The sequence below is a fragment of the Ailuropoda melanoleuca genome, chromosome X, assembly GCF_002007445.2.
Source record: "Ailuropoda melanoleuca isolate Jingjing chromosome X, ASM200744v2, whole genome shotgun sequence".
Taxonomy (NCBI): Eukaryota; Metazoa; Chordata; class Mammalia; order Carnivora; family Ursidae; genus Ailuropoda; species Ailuropoda melanoleuca.
Window position 1 is genome coordinate 67,550,092 of NC_048238.1, and position 20,103 is coordinate 67,570,194.

General features: G+C 34.5%; 1 protein-coding gene across 3 annotated transcripts in view; it reads left to right on the forward strand.

The window, feature by feature from the left end:
• Nucleotides 1-20,103, forward strand: part of DIAPH2 (diaphanous related formin 2) — a 1,026,009-nt gene that overhangs the window by 512,932 nt on the left and 492,974 nt on the right. For all 3 annotated transcript variants that reach the window (XM_034649855.1, XM_034649854.1, XM_034649853.1), the window contains one exon: nucleotides 10,497-10,598. In XM_034649855.1, the coding sequence (XP_034505746.1) occupies nucleotides 10,497-10,598 (102 nt within the window). The remainder of the gene's footprint in view (nucleotides 1-10,496; nucleotides 10,599-20,103) is intronic.

Consider the following 20,103-nt stretch of genomic DNA (forward strand, 5'->3'; position numbering starts at 1 on the left):
AGGAGTTGAATTTTTTATGTACGAAGTGGTCACAATTTTTCTTTTTATTATTATAGAAGTTGTAAATATATCTGTGATCTCCATTAACCTACTACAGAGCTAGAATACTTTGACAAATTTAATTGAGCTGAAGTTAGGAAATGTTTAAATGCCATGAGATTTCTGTGCCTATATTTTTGGCTGTAGAATGTAAAAGAAGGATTGAACTCCAAGGAGATTTTGCTGGTAAGAGTTGTCAGAACTTGTGATTGAGTGGTAATTGCCAGTTTGAGAGCTTAGAAGATGGAGAGAATGTCAGTTCTTGTTGGCAGAATCGGGCTGTTGGGAGAAGCTGATAAGAGGTAAGAATGAGAGGTCAGAGTGAGGACGAATTCTCCTTCAAATTTGTTCAGTGTGAGTTAATGTTACGACATCTATGTGGGACTGTCAGTTAGAAACAAGGAACTTGAAGCTGGCTACCCATGGTGAGAGCTAGAGTTGTTTGTTTGGCATTATTAACACTGAGGTAATATTGATCCTGGGAGGGTCCATGAGCTTTCTAGAGGACTGGAGTTAATATTAGGTTTAAGAATTTGGAACAATTTCTTTCTTTATTGTTTTAATTATGTTAGTCACCATACAGTACATCATTAGTTTTTGATGTAGTGTTCCATGATTCATTGTTTGCGTATAACACCCAGTGTTCCATGCAATATGTGCCCTCCTTAATACTCATCAGTGGGCCAGCCCATCCCCCCACCCCCCTCCCCTCTAAAGCCCTCAGTTTGTTTCCCGGAGTACATAGTCTCTCATGGTTTGTCTCCGCTCTGTTTCCCCCCTCCTTCATTTTTCCCTTCCTTCTCCTAATGTCCTCCATGCTATTCCTTATGTGCAACAAATAAGTGAAACCATATGATAATTGTCGTTCTCTGGTTGACTTATTTCGCTTAGCATCATCTCCTCCAGTTCCATCCATGCTGATGCAATGTTGGGTAATCATCCATTCTGGTGGCTGAGTAATAATCCATTGTATATATGGACAACATCTTTATCCATCTGTTGAAGGGCATCTTGGCTCCTTCCACCCTTTGGCTATTGTGGACATTGCTGCTATGAACATTGGAGTGTGTATGGCCCTTCTTTTCACTACATCTTTGGGGTAAATACCCAGTAGTGCAATTGCTGGGTGATAGAGTAGCTCTATTTTTAACTTTCTGAAGAACCTCCATACTGTTTTCCAAAGTGGCTGTACCAACTTGCATTCCCACCAACAGTGTAAGAGGGTTCCCCTTTCTCTACATCCTCTCCAACATGTGTTGTTTCTTACCTTGTCAGTTTTTGCCATTCTAACTGGTGTAAGGTGGTATTTCATTGTGGTTTTGATTTGAATTTCCCTGATGGCTAATGATGTTGAACATTTATTCATGTGTCTGTTAGCCATTCGTATGTCTTCATTGGAAAAGTGTCTGTTCATATCTTTTGCCCATTTTTTCATTTGATTATTTTTTTGGGGGTGTTGAGTTTGAGAAGTTCTTTATAGATCTTGGATACCAGTCCTTTATCTGTAGTGTCATTTGCAAATATCTTCTCCCATTCCGTGGGTTGCCTCTTAGTTTTGTTGACTGTTTGCTTTGTTGTGCAGAAGCTTTTTATCTTGATGAAGTCCCAAAAATTCATTTTTGCTTTTGTTTCCCTTGCCTTTGGAGACATGTCATGAAAGAAGTTGCTATGGCTGATGTCGAAGAGGTTACTGCCTATGTTCTCCTCTAGGATTTTGATGGATTCCTGTCTCACGTCAAGGTCTTTCATCCATTTAGAGTTTGTTTTTGTGTATGCTGTAAGAGAATGGTCCAGTTTCATTCTTCTGTGTATAGCTATCCAATTTCCCCAACACCATTTATTGAAGAGACTGTCTTTTTTCCATTGGATGTTTTTTCCTGCTTTATCGAAGATTAGTTGACCAAAGAGTTGACGGTCCATTTCTGGAGTCTCTATTCTGTTCCATTGATCTATGTGTCTGTTTTTGTGCCAGTACCACGCTGTGTTGGTGATCACAGCTTTGTAATATAGCTTGAAATCAGGCAGTGTGATGCCCCCAGTTTTGTTTTTCTTTTTCAATGTTTCCTTGGCAATTCGGGGTATTTTCTGGTTCCACATGAATTTTAGGATTGTTTGTTCCAGTAGAACAATTTCTTTCGAAAAAGCTTCCTTACGTGGGACAAGATAATGATTAAATAGGTAGGAAAGCTGTCAAAGGCTGCCTCTTTGGAAGACACAATTTTTATACTCCAAGGTCAGGAATTTTCTCATCAAATTTTCAATGCTTGTGGTTCCTTTTATCAACTCATTTTTTTTTATAGAGTGGCTCTGCAGAGAGGGCTAGAAAAGCCCCCCCTGAATGCTTTAGGCCAGTTAGTCAGCATTTTGACATACTTTAGTTGGCTCTTAGAGTCTATTATAGGAGTTGTAGAAATGTTAGTAATCAAACCAAATGGAGAGAATTATAGCATGACCGACCTGACAGGAAATATATTTTGAATCCAATGCAACACAAATTACTGTCAGTCATATTTTGATTATGGTTCCACTGGAGCATATATGGCTCTTTTGAACCTGTAATCTTCATGAAGGCAGAATCTCTTGTGGCTAACATGGTGACAGTCCCATATTTGGCAGCCAGTGTATATTAGCTGCATGGATGAATGAAACACAAAATAAATATAGAACCAGGCCCGGCATCAAAGTGTATGCCAATTTAACCCAAAGAGCAGGAGCATATAAATGTGATTTAAGAATATGAAATATACACACATAATTTGAGACATGTCATAAGAAAGTATTGAAAAAAATGTTATAAAGTAATAAGTTTTAAGGGATTGAGTTTTTTAACTAGATATAGTCAGGGAGGGTTGTGTTATGATCACAGAGATTTATTCAAGGCTTTGGGGAAACATTTCTGGTCTGGATTTAAAAAAGGAAATAAAGTATTTTTAAACATAAGTTAAAATAGTTCTGTTTTGTATACATATATATGTATGTCCTGTTACATATAGATATATAATTCTATATGAAATATAAATATGTATGTTATAATTACATGTCTATAGATATACACACTGTAATAATATATTTTAAAGGAATAAATAATAAATTTAAAAAAGAAATATTGGACTCAATTCGTTTATGTGGAGAACGATAGACTTAATTACAATGAACCTAACTCGACTCTTCCACTACTAAAATGACTTAATGAGAAATATGACAAAAAAGAAAGGTTATGTTTAGGCAAGAAGGAAAGGGCATTATGGTTCAATACTTTCACTTAACTAACCTTTAAGTGTGCAATTAACATTTAAAGGAAATAAAGTTTTGGAAGTATTATAGAGTAATTGTAAAAATGTAAAAAGTAGTTAAAAGCCCATAGTCTGTTAGGAGAAATTCCTTCAGATAACAGTGACAATCATCAGAATGCTGATTCGTGATACGTAAAAGACGAAGAAAAATCTACTCATTTGGTGACATAGTTACTACTTTCTCCTTTGTTCTCTTTTTGAACTTCCACTCATTGACTCATTGTTCAACTCATTGTTCTCTTCTTTGTTCTCTTTTTGAACTTCCACTCATTGACGTTTTCTAGGATGAAAATTTCATGTTGACTGAGAATCGATCTTTTAATCACAAATTTTGAAGTGTTTCAAAGATGCTCAGTAGTAAATAGGAGTGGGAGGTAGAAATGGAAGGGATGCAACTTTATAGGATTTTTGCCTATCACCCCATAATTTGTAAGAATCTAAATTGCATTTTAAAATTTATAATTTCTAGCTTCTATTATGAACAGCTTTTCACTTATAGAGTGTGTCAGAGCTCACCTTTGCAATTTATTTAGAGAAATGTTAGTAATGATAGTATCACTAAGCTACCAAAAGTCAAAAGCTGTCTTAATTTTTTTAAGTTTAAAATACTTGCCCAGTCCTCATCAGTTCACCTATATTTTTCTTTTATTCCTAATTACTATTGTAGGACCCCAACTCTTTCCAAAAGCCCCTACATCAGATGTTTTTAGGGGTCTCCAAAAATATCTTATGCATCCCGTGAACTAAATTTGTCAGCTACCATGTAGCAGCTGTGGATAATTTTCCTCATTTCCTGTTTTGAAGCCTCTCCTAGGGATGACTGTAAGTGGGGAGATGGGAGGATTTTTCCCATGGGCCACAGCTGCTGTGTACTAAAGCCCTCTAGATGCCAACGGTATGGGGTGTTCTGTGCAGAATACAGAAACATGTTTCTTCTTTTCTCTCCTTTTTTTAATCTACTTGATTAGAGGTGTACCAAAGTAGTGTTCATCACACAGCTCCCCTTTCCATAGCAGTCAGACATTTGACTGTGTTGGGGGTGGGCGGGCTAGGCCTGGTGATACAACCAAGAAACAAATATGCTGCACTCAGAATCACTCCAATCCTTTTAAAAATGCAGGCTTTCTTCCTCCATTTTAAAATGCAGGTTGGCTTTCTTATTGCATGATACACTTCAGTTAGGCAGGAAATTTCTCTCCCAGGAGGCCCCTTAGTCTACCATACAAATGGACTTCCAGTTATTCCTAGGACTGTCCACTTTAGTCTCAAACTATGCCTTGAACCTGTATATATATATTTTTTCATTTTCTCTTTTGACATGCTTTTGATGAGTAGGTGAAGGAGAGTGGAGGCAAATGAGTACGGTTTGTCTCTCTTCTGTCATCTTCTCCTCCTGCCTCTTCTATTCAGGAATTTATGGACATGAAAACATATTGATGTTCAATCTTAAATCTTTATGTATCAAGCTTCGTATGTATGTAAAAAAAAAAATCAGTTATCTTTAGGAATTCACCGTGATGGCCACTTGCAACATGGGATTCTAACAGAGGCTGATTGATTAAGCAGTAAGTAGTATAATAGTAGTCTGCATTGGTTACACACGAGAGAGAGTGAGTTTTATTCCAAATCTTACTTGTAAATAGAACCTACTAAGCACTGGCAGTTATATAAATTTGTAACACAGCCATAAAATGTTATCCAGAATCAGAATACATCTAAGCCCACTGAATGTGTTAAATATTTCATATAGCTGAACAGAAAAAGAAAAGGTATGTCACCTGCTGTGGAGCCTGCATTCTGAAGATCAGTGAGCAGGTTACCTATAGCTAGAAGAGAACAAAAAACAATGTTTCACATTCTGAGCTGAAATTTTATTTTAGGCCTGATTCATTCTGTTGTACTTATTTTCACAGTTAAAATTGAGGTGGAAAGTTTGAAATATGCAGAATTGATATTTTTTAATAATTTTAATACTGTTCTTAATCTTTCTAGTTAGTTGCCCTGTAGTGAAAATTATGGAAGTGCCCAAACTGATTCTTAGTTTTTTATAACAACATACTTTACCCAAAATCCCATTAACAGAAAAATGTTTAAACAGCAATTAACTTACAGGCATTAGAAAATTATTCTGGAAAAATGGAAATAATAAATTGGTATTTACTTACTTTTTCATTTTATAAAAGAAAATTATATTAATGAGGCAAAATAATGGATGTTCTTAATTTCATTTGGTTATATGTACATGTACAGTATTTTAGTTCTTTTAAGTGAAAGGGCACGATAGTGTAAATTTAGTTTCGTCAGTTACACAGTGGATGCCATTGCAGCTCCAGAGTTTAATGGAAATGCAAAATTCACTGGAAGGAGGGAAGATATAAGCAGAGAGAACAAAGGAGAACTTATACAGTTGTACAGAACATGATACAGTTGTTTCCCATGGGAGTTATGCTATATGTTACCTACTGTATCTTTTAATGTGTACTTGTATTCATTAAGGGATATTGGCCTGAGGTAGTTGTCTTATGTCTTAGACCAGTTTTGGTATCAGGGTAATGATGGCTTCGTAGAATGACTTAGGAAATATTCCCTCCTCTTAATTTTTTTGGAAGAGTTTGAAAAGGATTGGTGTTAATTCCTCTTTAAATATTTGATAGAATTCATCAGTGAATCTATCAGGCCCTGGGCTTTTCTTTGTTGAAAGATTTTTGATTAGTTACACAATCTCCCTACCTGTTATATGTCTACTCAGATTTTCTATTTTTTTTTTTTTCCTGATCTCAGTTTTGGTAGTTTGTGTGTTTCTAGGAATTTGTCGATTTCTTCTAGGTTATCCAATTTGCTAGTGTACAATTATTCATAGTATATCATCTTATAATCTTTATTTTAATTTCCATAAAATCAGTAATAATGTCCCAACTATCATTTCTGATTTTAGTTATTAGAGCCTTCTCTTTTTTTTTTTGTTAGTCAATCTAGCTAAAGACTTGTCAATTTGGGACTCAGTGTTCAGTTTCATTGATTTTACTCTATTGGTTTTCTAGTTCTCTAAGTAATTATATTTTACCTCTGTTCTAATTTTTACATTTCCTTCTTGCTTTGGCTTAAGTATGATTTTCCTTAGTTCTTTAAGGTGTACAGTTAGGCTATTGATTTGAAACCTTTCTTCTTGAAAGGGATAAAGAAAGCGGGGTAATCAGAAGGGGGAATGAACCATGAGACACTATGGACTCTGAGAAACAAACTGAGGGCTTCAGAGGGGAAGGGGGTGGGGGAATGGGATAGACTGGTGATGGGTAGTAAGGAGGGCACGTATTGCATGGTGCACTGGGAGTTATATGCAACTAATGAATCATCGAACTTTACATCAAAAACCAGGGATGTACTGTATGGTGACTAACATAATATAATTAAAAAACATTAAAAAAAGAAAGAAAATGAAACCTTTCTTCTTTTCTAATGTATATGTGCTATAATTTTCCTCTTAGCACTGCTTTTGCTGAATTCCATGTTTTAGCATGCTATGTTTTCATTTTCATTCATATCAAGATATTTTCTAATTTCACCTATAAATTCTTCTATGACCCATTGCTTTTTAAAGAGTGTGTTATTTCTGCATATTTGTGAATTTTCTCCTTTTCCTTTTGTTATTTATTTCTAATGACATTTTCACTGTGATCACAAAAGATACTTTGCATGATTTCAGTCAGTTAAAATTTATTAAGACTTGTTTTTTGGTCTGATAAATTATATATCTTGGAGAATGTTCCATGTGCACTCAAGAAGAATGTACATTCTGCTGTTGTTAGAAAGAATGTTTTGTATAAATATATTAGGGCTGATCAGATTATAGTGGTGTCCAAATTCTCTATTTCCTTGTTATTATTCTGTCTTCTTATTCTATCTACTATTGAAAGTTGAGTATTAAATACTCCACCTTTTGGGGCGCCAGGGTGGCTCAATCGGTTAAGTGTCTGACTCTTCATTTTGGCTCAGGTTATGATCTCAGGGTCATGGGATCAAGCCCTATGTGAGGCTCTACCCTCAGCACAGAGTCTGCTATCCCACCTCTCTGTCTCTCTCTCTGTCTCTCTCTCTCTCTCAGGTAAATAAATAAAATCTGTAAAAAATACTCCACCTATTATTTTATTTATTTTATTTTTTTAAGGTTTTTTTTTTTTTTTTAATTTAAGTAATCTCTACACTTCATTTGGGACTTGAACTCAACTCCAAGATGAAGAGTTGCTTGCTCTTCTGACTGAGCCAGCCATGGGCCCTTTCACCTATTATTTTAGACTGCCTTTTCCTTTCTTCAATTCTGTCAATTTTTATTTCATGTTTTTGAGCTCTGCTTTTAGTTGGGGATTTGCTTATATCTTCTTGATGCATTGAAAATTTTATCAATATAGAATATCCTTCTTTGTCTTTTGTTACTTTTTTTTATTTCAGGTTTTTTGTCTGACAATAATATAGCCACCACAGTTTGGTTTTGTGTATGTGTGTGTATGTAGTTTCTATTTACATGGAATATGTTTTTCCATTCTTTTGCTTTCAACCTCTTTGTATCTTTTTATCTAAAGCTGAGTCTCAGGTAGACTGTGTTATAGATAAATATGTTTGTTTTTAAATCCAATCTTCCAAGGTCTTCCTTTCAATTGGATAATTTAATTCATATACATTTAAAATAATTTTTTCCAGAGAAGGGCTTAGTTCTGCCAGTTAGCTGTTTTCTGTATCTCTTACATGTTTTTGTGCCTTAATTTCTCTGTTACTATTTTTATATTTAATTGTTTGTTTGTTTGTTTGGTAGCCTACTATTTTGATTCCCATCTTTATTTCTGTGTTTTTTTCAGTTATTTTTCTTATTAGTTTCATTAGGGATTATAATTAATATCGTAAACTTAAAACAACCCATTTTAATAATACAAATTTAGTTTTAATAACTTACACTGTTCCTGTACATATTTTCCCTTTTATATTGTTTTTGTCATCATTACACATTGTATGATCATTAACATAGATTTCTAATTATTGTGTTATGCATTTGCCTTATAAATCATAGAAACAGTTACAAACCAAAAGTACAATAGCACTGGGTTTTATATTTACATATGCAATTTCTTTTGTAATTGTTCATTATTTCTTATGTCTTTGAGTTAGTGTTCAGTGTCCTTTTATTTCTGTCTGTAGGACCTCTGTTAGTATTTCTTACAGAACAGGTTTTTTAGCAATAAATTATATTTGTTGTGGTTGTTGTTGTTAATTTGGGAATATCTTACTTTCTCCATCATTGTTTAAAAGAAGATAGTTCTGCTGGATACAGAATTCTTGGTTGAGAGTCTGTTATTTTTTTTTAAATTTCAGGACTTTAAATATGTTATCCCTCTGCCTTTTTGCTTTCATTGGAGAAATCACATATTAATCTTATTGTGGATCCCTTAAATGTGACAATTCACTTCCCTCTTGCTGTTTTAAAATCACTCCCTTTCTTGGCAATTTGATTCATGTGTCTCAGTGTGGACTTCTTTCAGGTCCTGCTCAGAGTTGATGTATTTGTTCATAGTTTTCTTTAGCTCATTGAACATATTTAAGACAATTGATTTAGTGTTTTTGAGTATTAATTCCAAAATCTGAGTTTCTTCAGGGATAATTTCTATCATATTCTTCTTTTTGTTTTTTCCTGTGTAGCTTATGCCTTCCTGTTTGTTTTGTTGTTGTTATTTTCTTTTGTTTTTTGCCTGACTTGTAATTTTTAATTGTTGAGAACTGGACATTTGAGTATATTGTAATTCTGGAATTTGAGTTTTTCTACTCCTCACAGACTGCTGATTTTGTTGAGAGCTGTAGCTATTTGTTTGTAATTTCTCCAAACAATTGTTGCAAGCTATATATTCTTTGTGTGTGGTTACTGGATTTAGGATTTTATTATCTCTGCTGTCAGCCAATAATCTGACAAAGATTTCCTTAAATGTCTGGTTCCAAAAAGCAGGGAAGGTGTTTCTATTTAAGTCTTCTGATAGATGCCATCTGGGGAAGCTACTGCAACCTAAGAGGGTTGAAACCAAGGCCCTTCAGGGTACTGCCAAACCATTCAAAATGCACATCCTCAAATTTTGTATAACATGAGCCTCACTGCCCACCCTGGCATCAGCCAGCACCTAAAGGACTCAGGCATTATCTTCACAGTGGTGCTGAGGAATGGGGTTTGATATCTGTTTTGTGCATGTTGTTCTCTTGCCAGAGAACAGCAGTGTCTCCCTTCAACAAACACTTCCCTTTTTGTAAGTATCCGATTAGGTTTCAGTGATTTGATGTAGTTTATTTAAATTACTCTTTCTGGCTCAGTGATTGCTTTGGTGGTGGGACCAATCCCTAGAATGTAGTTTTCTGCCGTTTTGTGTCAACCCTACTTTCTTAAATCTTTTTTTCCTGCTTTTCTTCCTTTGATACGTTTTTTGAAATCCCATATGTGTCCCCAAAGTGTTGGTTGCATGCTGATGTAATGATAATTAGAACTGTATCATAATCCAAGGTAAACTAGGTTGAGAAGTCATCAATTTTGATTTTCTTCAGCATCAAACTTGAACATGTATCAGACTTCATCACTTTCAGTTGGTTCTCCATTGAAGTGGGAATGCATTGTGTATTTAAATACGTTGTAAATAATGGGAGATTTTTTTTTTACAGGCTTGGTGTGGTTTATAAGATTAAAGATTATTCTAAATTTTGCCAATTATGAAGAACAGAGTTGACTTTTATTATTATTACACATGATTTAATTCTATATAGTATTTTTATGTTTTCCAAATGAATTGACTTTCTGATAGAAAATGAAGCTTAAAAATTATGCTATATAGGTTTAAGGCCCAGAAAGTTAGTCAGTTATGCATTGTCATTTATTTCCATATGATCTTTTTATTTATCATTTATGTACTGCAGTGCATGGAAAGCAAACACAGTTGTACATTTATTCACATTAAATTGTACTTCATTTTTTGGTTATTTATTTGAGAGAGAAGGGGAGTGTACACTGTAGCAGTGATTCTGCTATAAAAGAATCGCAATCAGAAATTTACTATCCTAGTTAATCACTTTTAGAGTTGTTAATGCAGGCTTAATAGTCCTAATAATAAAATATGAAATTTTTGTACTCTTCTTTCTTTTTAGAACCTTGTAAAACATCTTCCTGAGCAGAAAGTACTCAGTGAATTAGCACAGCTGAGGAACGAATATAATGACCTCTGTGAGCCCGAGCAGTTTGGAGTTGTGGTACGTATCTAGCATAAGGGCCCACAAACTCAGCTGTGATGTAATAATTGTCAGAAACAGTGAAAAGGACATTTTAATTGTTGATTTTTTCAAACTGTGTAACTACATAATTAAATATAACATTGTCAGGAGAAAAACCTTTATTATTATTTGTCATGGTTTTGAAAAATAAAGAAATTTAGATTTAGATTCATGGAATACCTGAAGATGTCTCATGGGATCTCCTCCATACTAGTGTCGATATTTAATTCTATTAATATATGAAAAGTAGTATATATTATTGTATTGGCTATTTTTTTCTTTTATTTAGATCTTGATGTTAGAATTTGCCCCCTTCCCCAATTTAGGCTAAATAAAAGAGTAGAAACTAGATAAATAGCAATATTCTAAAAACTTTTTTGTTATATATATATATTTTGTCAGAGAAAGCACAAGAATTTTTAGTTTTCTATAGAGTGTCATTAATTACTTGAAAGCCTTCAATGCACTGTTTCAGTTGGGAAGAAAATCTCATAAATGCATATAATGCTTTAGTATGATTAAATTGTTATTGGAATGAGTTATGTTTCCTCATCCCCTCTTCATTTTAAGGGATACGAAAGATGACTAGATATAAATTATGTATTAAAGATTATAGTTATATGTTTTAAGCATTCCCCAAACCTGCTATTGAAATAATGGGCAAAATATGGTGAAGAGGGAATTTTGATTTATTTAATTTATTGGAGAAAAAATGTTTTTCACTTAGGTTTTCAATACAAGATTGTTCATTGTATGGATGAGCAGCTGTACTATGGCTGCCAACTTTACCCTGGCTCCCTAACAATTTCATATCTGAATACTAAGATTCAAAATTAACATTGGAACTAGTAGTCAAATACTGTTTTCAAATATTTTATTGCCTTTTTTTTTTAAAAGATTTTATTTATTTATTTGACCGAGACAGCCAGCGAGAGAGGGAACACAAGCAGGGGGAGTGGGAGAGGAAGAAGCAGGCTCCTAGCGGAGGAGCCCGATGTGGGGCTCAATCCCAGAACTCTGGGATCATGACCTGAGCTGGAGGCAGAAGTTTAACGACTGAGCCATCCAGGCGCCCCTTTATTGCCTTTTTAATAGTAATATATTTTAATTTATCTGATTTGGTACTTTGCAATTTAAAAATCCTGTTTAAAGTCAAAATGTGATAGATCGGACAGAGAACATTCCTTTTGAACATGTGCAATAACTGCTTGCCCATATTCAGAGCTGATTAATTCTCAGATATGGCATTGCATGTACTGATGTGGAAGGTTCTGTCAAATTCTTGAAAGGAAAATCAGGAATGTATATTTGGGATGAGGTAGAACTAATGTAAAGGTACCTGAGGAAGATTTTTTTTTCTTTTTTGAATTAGGCAAATTATTCAGTTGAACTGGATAGATATTATTTATTAAATAGCAGTGCTTTAATGCAATATTAAAATAAAATTTTCTAGACCAAATTCCGCATTTGAAACCTAAGCTGCTTGAATTCATACTATAATTGAAGCAAAGCTGTATACTATCTGAGAATTCAGATGTGTCATGATGGTTATGAGTTTTACAGTAGGTACACTACACAGTTTTTCTGAAGTCATTTTTTTTTCTGAATGCAGTTTATCTTGGAAGATGTATTAGTTTGCCAGGCAAGTCCTGCAAGAGGAATATCCTTGGTGCCACACTGAGGAAATGAAGTTTGGGGACATAAAAAGCAATATACCTTCTGAACTAAAAGCAAAATAGAAAATGGAAGACATTGCTTGTTTATGCACATAACCATAAATAATTCTGGGACTGCGAATATGAAGTCACCTGGTCTTCCTATTTAACTCTCCCCATCCCTAGTTACGTGTCTATAGGGAAAAAAGTCAAGGACATTACAAAGTAGTTTGTGCTATGTAAATCACTGAAGGTAGTATCCATCAGGATTTGCCAAATAATATTTAGATAATCTCATATCTAGGAAAATATTTTAGAAATAATGATAGGCCCCAGTCTTTTAAGTACCTGCTATTATTGTTGCCATTATTATTTATAGAGAAAATGTATTGGAGTGCTTAGAATAATGTCTTATATACAATAGATAAGAAATGTTTATTGAACAGAATTATTGGACAATTATTAAACCCAAGTGTGAGCCTGAGATTAAAAATAGGGTATTTTAGATCTGTTAAAGTAAAATTATGTTAAAACATATTTCTCCAGGTCAGTGCTAAAATTAAATTAAGTTCATTGTGAATACACTCAAAGACTTTTTAATCCTCAAAATATATCGACAGCCTACATTTAGGAAAATTTCAGAAATGTGTCGAATCATCTGCAGTAATGAGAGAGGCTCCGAACTGGTTGTCTTACTTCTGCTAATTCCCCCATCGATACAACTAGTGTATTCTACTTAAAAAATCTATATCCAACATGTGATTTCTGTATCAAAAACCTTCAGTGTCTCCTGAAATTTAGAGAATAAAGCCTGAACTCCTTAGTATTCTCATTGTGCCGCTAACTCTGTGGCTTTATATCTCCGCGTTCTCTTTGGTGAACTGAGTGAATTGGTGTCTTTATGACATTTTAGCTTTTACCTCAGTGGGATTCTCATTGCCATTTCAGAAGTTATTTTACTTGTTCCTATTCAGTGGCCTTTCATTTTCCATAGCAGCTATACCATATCTTACCTGTTCTCTTCAGGTCTTCCAACCCTCCCCTCTCCATTCTTTGCACTTAATACCAACAGTGTAATCTCTTACTCACCAGAAAAAAAGGAAAGCACTTAGGCTTTTAGAACTTCCAAACCAACAGTGTAATCTCTTCTCACCAGACAAAAAGGAAAGCACTTAGGCTTTTAGAACCTCCATATCTCTTTTACCTACAAGGCTATCTCTAGACATATCTTTTATTAACCTGTTCTCTGTCAAATCTCAGAAAAAGGGATACCTTATTATTATGAGTATTATTGTTTTTGCTATTATTATTTATAGAAACAAAATGTGTTAAAGAGTTACTGTATCTGATACTATGTTAAGGATTTTTACATGCACCATCTTATGTATTCTTCATTACCCTATGAGGTTAGCACTTTTATGAGCTGCATATTATGAATGAGGAAACCCCGTCTAGGGAAGGCTAGGGACCTTGTCCCAAGGTTCATAGTAAATAGTAGATGCAGAATTCAAACCCAGGCATTCTGACTTCATAGATGGTGTTTTTATCCATATTTTTAATTTTAAAATTTTATTTTATTGAAGAATGATATACAGTAGTGTATTAATTTCAGGTGTACAAGATAGTGATTTGATAATTATATACTTTACCAAATGGACACCACAAAAATCTAGTTACCATCTGTCACTATACAAGGTTATCACAATATTATTGACTATATTCCCTATGCTGTACATTACATCCCTGTGTCTTACGTGTTTTAGAACTGGAAGATTGTACCTCTTAATCCCCTTCGGCTGTTTCATCCATCCCTCTACTCCCCTCCCATTTGGCAACTACTAGTTTATTCTGTATATGTATGAGTCTGTTATTGTTTTGTTTATTCTTTTTTTTTTTTTTTTTTTAGAATCCACGTATAAGTGAAATCATACAGGATTTGTCTTTTTTTGACTTACTTCATTTAGTATAATCCATTCAAGGTCCATCCATGTTACTGCAAGTGACAGGATTTCAGAGTAATATTATATCAAACACACACCACACAGACACACACACAAACCATATCACACCTTTATTTATTTATTGATAGACATTTAGGTTGCTTCCGTATCCTGGATATTATAAATAATGCTGTGATGAACATAGGGGTGCATATATGTCTTTTCAAATTAGTGTTGTTTCTTTTAAGAGATAGAGTGCTTTTAACTGCTATACTGTTCCAGCGTGTGTGTGTGTGTGTGTGTGTGTGTGTGTGTGTTTGCATGTGTGTGTGAGATGTTCTACTACATGGTAATTTACTTATTTCTGTTTTGGGCATTAAAAGAGTTCATTTATTTATGGGAGCTCATGTGCGCTTGCAGGTGTGCAGCGGGAGGGGCAGAGGGAGAGAGATAGTTTCAAGCAGACTTCCCACTGAGTGGGGAGCCAGATGTGCAGCTCAGTCTCAGGACTCTGAGATCACGACCTGAGCAGAAACCAAGAGTCCGACACTAAATTGAGCCACCCAGGTACCTCTGGGCATTATTATCTCTTGCTTATTTTATACTTCTGTTATTTTATTGCCTCTTTTTTGTCATTCTGCACTTTGACTTTCTCTTCAGAAAAAAAAGCAAAAACACAAGTCACTCACTGCCTAAGACTGAATAAATTGATAGCTGCATAAATGGATGAATAAAAATCATTTATTGACTCTGAAGTCCCTGATAGCTGCTATTTCCTAGCAGCTTTCCTACCTGTTTTTTTCAAAGATTAGTCTCCTTTTGCTTTCTACTTCCTTACCTCTCATACACTATTCAACAAACAGTAATCAGAATTCTGCCTTAAACAATGCATTGAAAATTATCTAAGGTCATTAATTACCTCCTAACTGCATATATAAATTATACATCAGATCTACTCTTCATCTGTTCCATTATGGCTTCGCCCAAGCCAACGTCATCCTTTTCTTTAACAATTATAATATACTTTTAGCTTGTTTTCCCCACTCATGCAAAAGCCTTTTTCCAAGTCAGTCTCAGCACAGGCCTCAAATGTAGCATTTGTAGAGTTCATTTGTGTTGCATCATATTATTTATCTGCTTAAAGCATCAGTGTTCTTGTATGGCACTAAGGCTGCAATATAAACTCCTCACCAGAATTTACTACCTCTCCCACTTGTGTCTCCTGTTGCTTGACTTCTTGGTCATTATACTTCAACCACACTGTATTTTATTTTTCAGTGTTTTGAATTCGCCAGGCTCTTTCCTGCCTCTGGCCCATTACACATGTTGCTTCTTCTTACTCTCACTTGCTGCCTGCCTATTTCCTGTTTATTCTTCTACTTTTAGCTTTAAGTTCATTTTCCTACTGATACCTTCACTTGCCTATCAATCAAAATTAAGACTCTCTATTAAAATCCCACAGAGCACTTTTTTTTTCTTTTCCTTTCTAGAAATTATCATGGTTCTTAGTTAAACATTTATTTGTGAGGTTGTTTATTGAATGTCTATAAACCCCCACTAGATTGCAACTTCTTCAAGTGCATGCATCACACTACTTTTGTTCACATGGTATATGCTTAACATATATTTGCTGCATGTATAGCTTGAATGCAAAATCAAGTGGGTTCATTTTAGTCCTGTTTAATTCTGTATCCTTGTGGCACTTGATAACATTGAAGAATTTAGCTTCCTTCTTGAAAACTTTTCTTTATGTGCCTTCTCTAACAATACTCTTTCCTAATTTCATTCCTATAATCTCTGCCAGTGCCCTGCAGAGTTTCCATTATTATATAACTTCTTGAATGATAAAAACAAATCTCATCAGTTAGTAATAGGCATATGTCAGAAGTGAGATTATTCCTGCAAGAGTCACTAAAATTCTCACCATCAAACAAAAAACAACAAAACTTGGGAAAAAATCTGGCTTTGACTTTGAAAGAAAGTGAAAAAAATAGGGACTGGGCTGCTAAGCTTTCTCTAAACTTTTTGGTTCCTTTTAGCAGCAACATCATCGGGCTTGCTTATATTCACATGTAATAAGTTGAAAAGAAACAAAAAGGGTAAAAAAGAAAAAAAGAAACAAATAATAAAGCCCAGGGACCTTTCCTCTGTCTAGAGGCAGACTACCTGGTAAGAGCGATATGCTAGTTCTCACACCTTTTATGATCAATATTCCTTTTCTTTGGTGGTAGTGGATGGGGGGTAGATTGTCTGCTTAGCATCCCACTGACTTGTCCTCCAGCCCTCCTCCCACAGAACTGAATTTGGTACATTATTGTAATTATGTGCTGTACTTCTACTGGAAAAAAAAAAAGTGCAGATCTTTGAAAGCTTTGCCAGTTAGAACCCCAGCAGGAGCTTTTAGACTCTTCAGAAAGTATTTGCAGCTCAGCTGTTCTCGAACCTCAGAGCTATGGAAATTCCCACTTGTCTTGCACTGAGGATGGAGACTCATACTTGTGTATCTATTAAACTAACACATCTTCTGAGAAAAAGAAGGCAATAATTAGTTCTTTTAGTAATCAGTGCTTTGTTTTTCTGAGTTTAAAATTACCCATATTTTTCAATTAAAAACATTCTACAGCTATAATCTAACAAAAATGTTTGAGATAATCTTGTGCATAAAAACACAATGAAAGGCAGATTATGTGATATTGCTGATAGCACATTTAATTTTTTTCTTTCTCTACACAAATACATGAAGGCACAAAGAGTAGATTTATGCCTATAGTTGGAAGTACAACTATAAAGTCAGTGTGCTTTTTCATTTTTTTAAAGCCTCATAAGGGCTTATAAGCTCTATTCAAGATAGCTTAACCAGGTGAAGAGGAGAATTTTAAAAGCTTTTTTTCTCTCCCACATATCATCAAAGGCAATTAGTTTAGATGTGAAGTTGTAGCTCTTCTGTTCCATTAATATTAAACCATTATTCAGGTTTGCATATTCATTGGGAAAATCACATTTTTTTTTCATATGCTTTCACTCAGTGTTCAGTGTTTTGATATGTAATGCCTTGATTTTTTCTGTTTTCATTCTTTTTGTAAATGTGAATGCTAGCTCTTATATGTAGATGTGTATTTTATCTGATGAAGAAACTGGTTTGATAATTTTGAGATCAAGTAAAAGAAAACTCACCATAACTCATTCTCAAATCCATGTATTCATATTTTTGTTCATTTCATTAACTTCTCATAATAGTTCATTTTGTAGCAGGATTGCTTATTTACATCAGCTTTTGCAATAAAATAAAATAAAAAATAAAATAAAATAAAAACACCTAAAAGCTGAACATTCAGATTAGGTCTATGGATAAGAATCAGTTTTGCTATTGATTGTTTTTCATTAAAGTTTAAAAACTAGAAATTAACTCCTTTTCCTCCTACGTTTATCTGTAATCCCTAATACAACATCATACCGTAGCAGTCATTTTGATGGGCATTCTTGGCCTCAAACAGTTGTTTTCAGAAGGATTTTTGAAATTTTCTCAAATTCTTAGTGTGATTCTCATGAGTTTACAGTGACTTTTGGGGCAGACATTGTTACTGTGTTTTATTCCAGACTAAAGACTAGTAGATGTTTGTTGATACATAACTTTCACATTATCACTATCTTTGGGGAAAGTATTCTCTATTAGCATATCATTATTTTTCTGATAGTTTTTAAAATTTTTTAATAGAAGTATAGTTGACATACATATTAGTTTCATGTGTACAACACCATGATTTGACAACTGTATACATTATGTATGCAACACTTTATTTTTCCAAAGCCTTATTTTATAGATTAACTGTGGCTCTTATCTTTGGGTGCCCTTGTATTGGTTATTTTGTCCCGTCCAGCTACAAGGCATACTGCAGAAAGTACAGTGATAAGCAGGAGACATCCTGCCCTTGAGGAGGCTATTGTCTAAAAGACTATAAGAAAATTACTTACTAGAGAATCACAGATATTCTTGTAATATTTCCATAGTTCTAGGCAGAGTTTTGTTCAGTCATTGAGTCTGGATTTCACAACATGTATAGGCAGTTCTGCCTGCTGTCTAACTTAAATCTACCCTTCTTTAATGTGTCTTCATTATCATAACCTTTATTATAGTCACTGATAACAAATTATTCTGTATTTTCAGTGTGCAATGAGTCCTAATAGTATTTAACTATTTGGGACAAATGTCTTGTAACAAAGTATATTTGTGACAAACATATTTGTTAATTCTAATGAATTCTTAACATTGTATTTTGAAGAGACTATAAGATAATTATGTTTGCATATGATGATAGTTGAAAGTATGTTTCTTGTCAGTGCAAGAAGAAAGATAATAGAAATAACCTTAAAGGCAGGTGACACATGGGAGCAGGAGTGACACATGGCTATCTCCTCCTCCTTCACACATAATTTTTACACCCGTGACTTTTTTTTTTTTCCCTCTCTCGATTCTTACCAGTAGTTTGGCAGTAGATCGATATTCACCAGCTGCATAGGCAGTGAAGTGTATAAAATTTAAATTGTATAAACAAAAGTCGGTCTAACTCTTTGAGGAAATAACCCACTTGTAGCTGCTCTCACTAAAGCTGTCAGTGTATTTTTTTTAAAATATAGTACAGATCAGCTAAAGAAATGATAGCTGCTTGATGTGATTTGATAGACAAGTACCTCACAACACAAATAAATCCCCTTCATAATACAACACCATGGTCAGCACCCCACAGTACTTCAAGGAATAAATTATAAAACAAAGAATGTCAGTCAACTAAAATGCTGCCAGGGAGCACAGCTAAAAACAAACATATATTTCAGTCGAGTTTGTGTTTTATTTAGTTATATCACTTAGGTACGCTCAAGTGCCTTTATGAGACATGAGCCTTTTAATAATTGTATCTGTGGCTGGGGATGTTGCTCAGTGCTTCCTATTATTTCTATGCTTAGTTATTCCCTTATGCACCTGGATCCTGTAATGGAGAGTCAACTCTTATCTGTTTACCTAGCCTGATCGTAAAAATTCACACTTTTGATTGCAGCAAATTCTGTTAGTATGATCAATGCATGCTGATTTGTGGCTACTGTTAAGAGATGGATATAGCTTCACCTCCTCCATAGTCTCTTGATTTTACATTAACACATTTTCAATGACAACATTTATAATAGTAAGTATATATTATGCATTAAAACTGGCTGAAGGGAGCACAGCACAATATTTATAGTGTGTTCCATAGATAATGTGTGCTGTTTTTCACTGAGCTCTGAAAACGCTTTCCTTAATTGTGGATAAGAGAAACTTTCCCTCAGGTTGGTAGAACAATTAGGGACCATGGTTTCTTTTTGGTTATTTTTGAGGATGAAGAAAGAGGATAATAACAATAATAGGTGTTTTTTTAGAGTGCTTACATTGTCAGCTACTATGATAGGAGAGTTACACATAGCATCTCATTTAAGTCCTGCTGCAACTTGCACAGGTTATTTAAGGAATGCATTTTACTAATGGGGAAATGAAGTCTAACAAACATTAGGTAACTTGTACTAGGTCATAAACTAGACAGTAGTAGAACTGTAGTTCAAGTCTAGGTCTGTGTAATTCAAAATCTCTCTTTCTTCCACTACAACTTGCATTATAAGTCTGAAGAACGCAGAGAATGGTTTCTCTCCCACTTTGAGGATTAGGGAAAATTTTCTCTCAGACCTACCCTTCAAATAGTTATATGGGGCTCTGCACTTGGACTCAGATTGAGCCAGGGCAGTATTGTTGGGATGACCCATGTGGTAGCAAATTACTTTATGTGGGAGTTAGGGTACTCCCCTCCCCCTTTACCCATATCAGCCTACCATGATACCTTTTCATACCGTGTATCCTTTCCC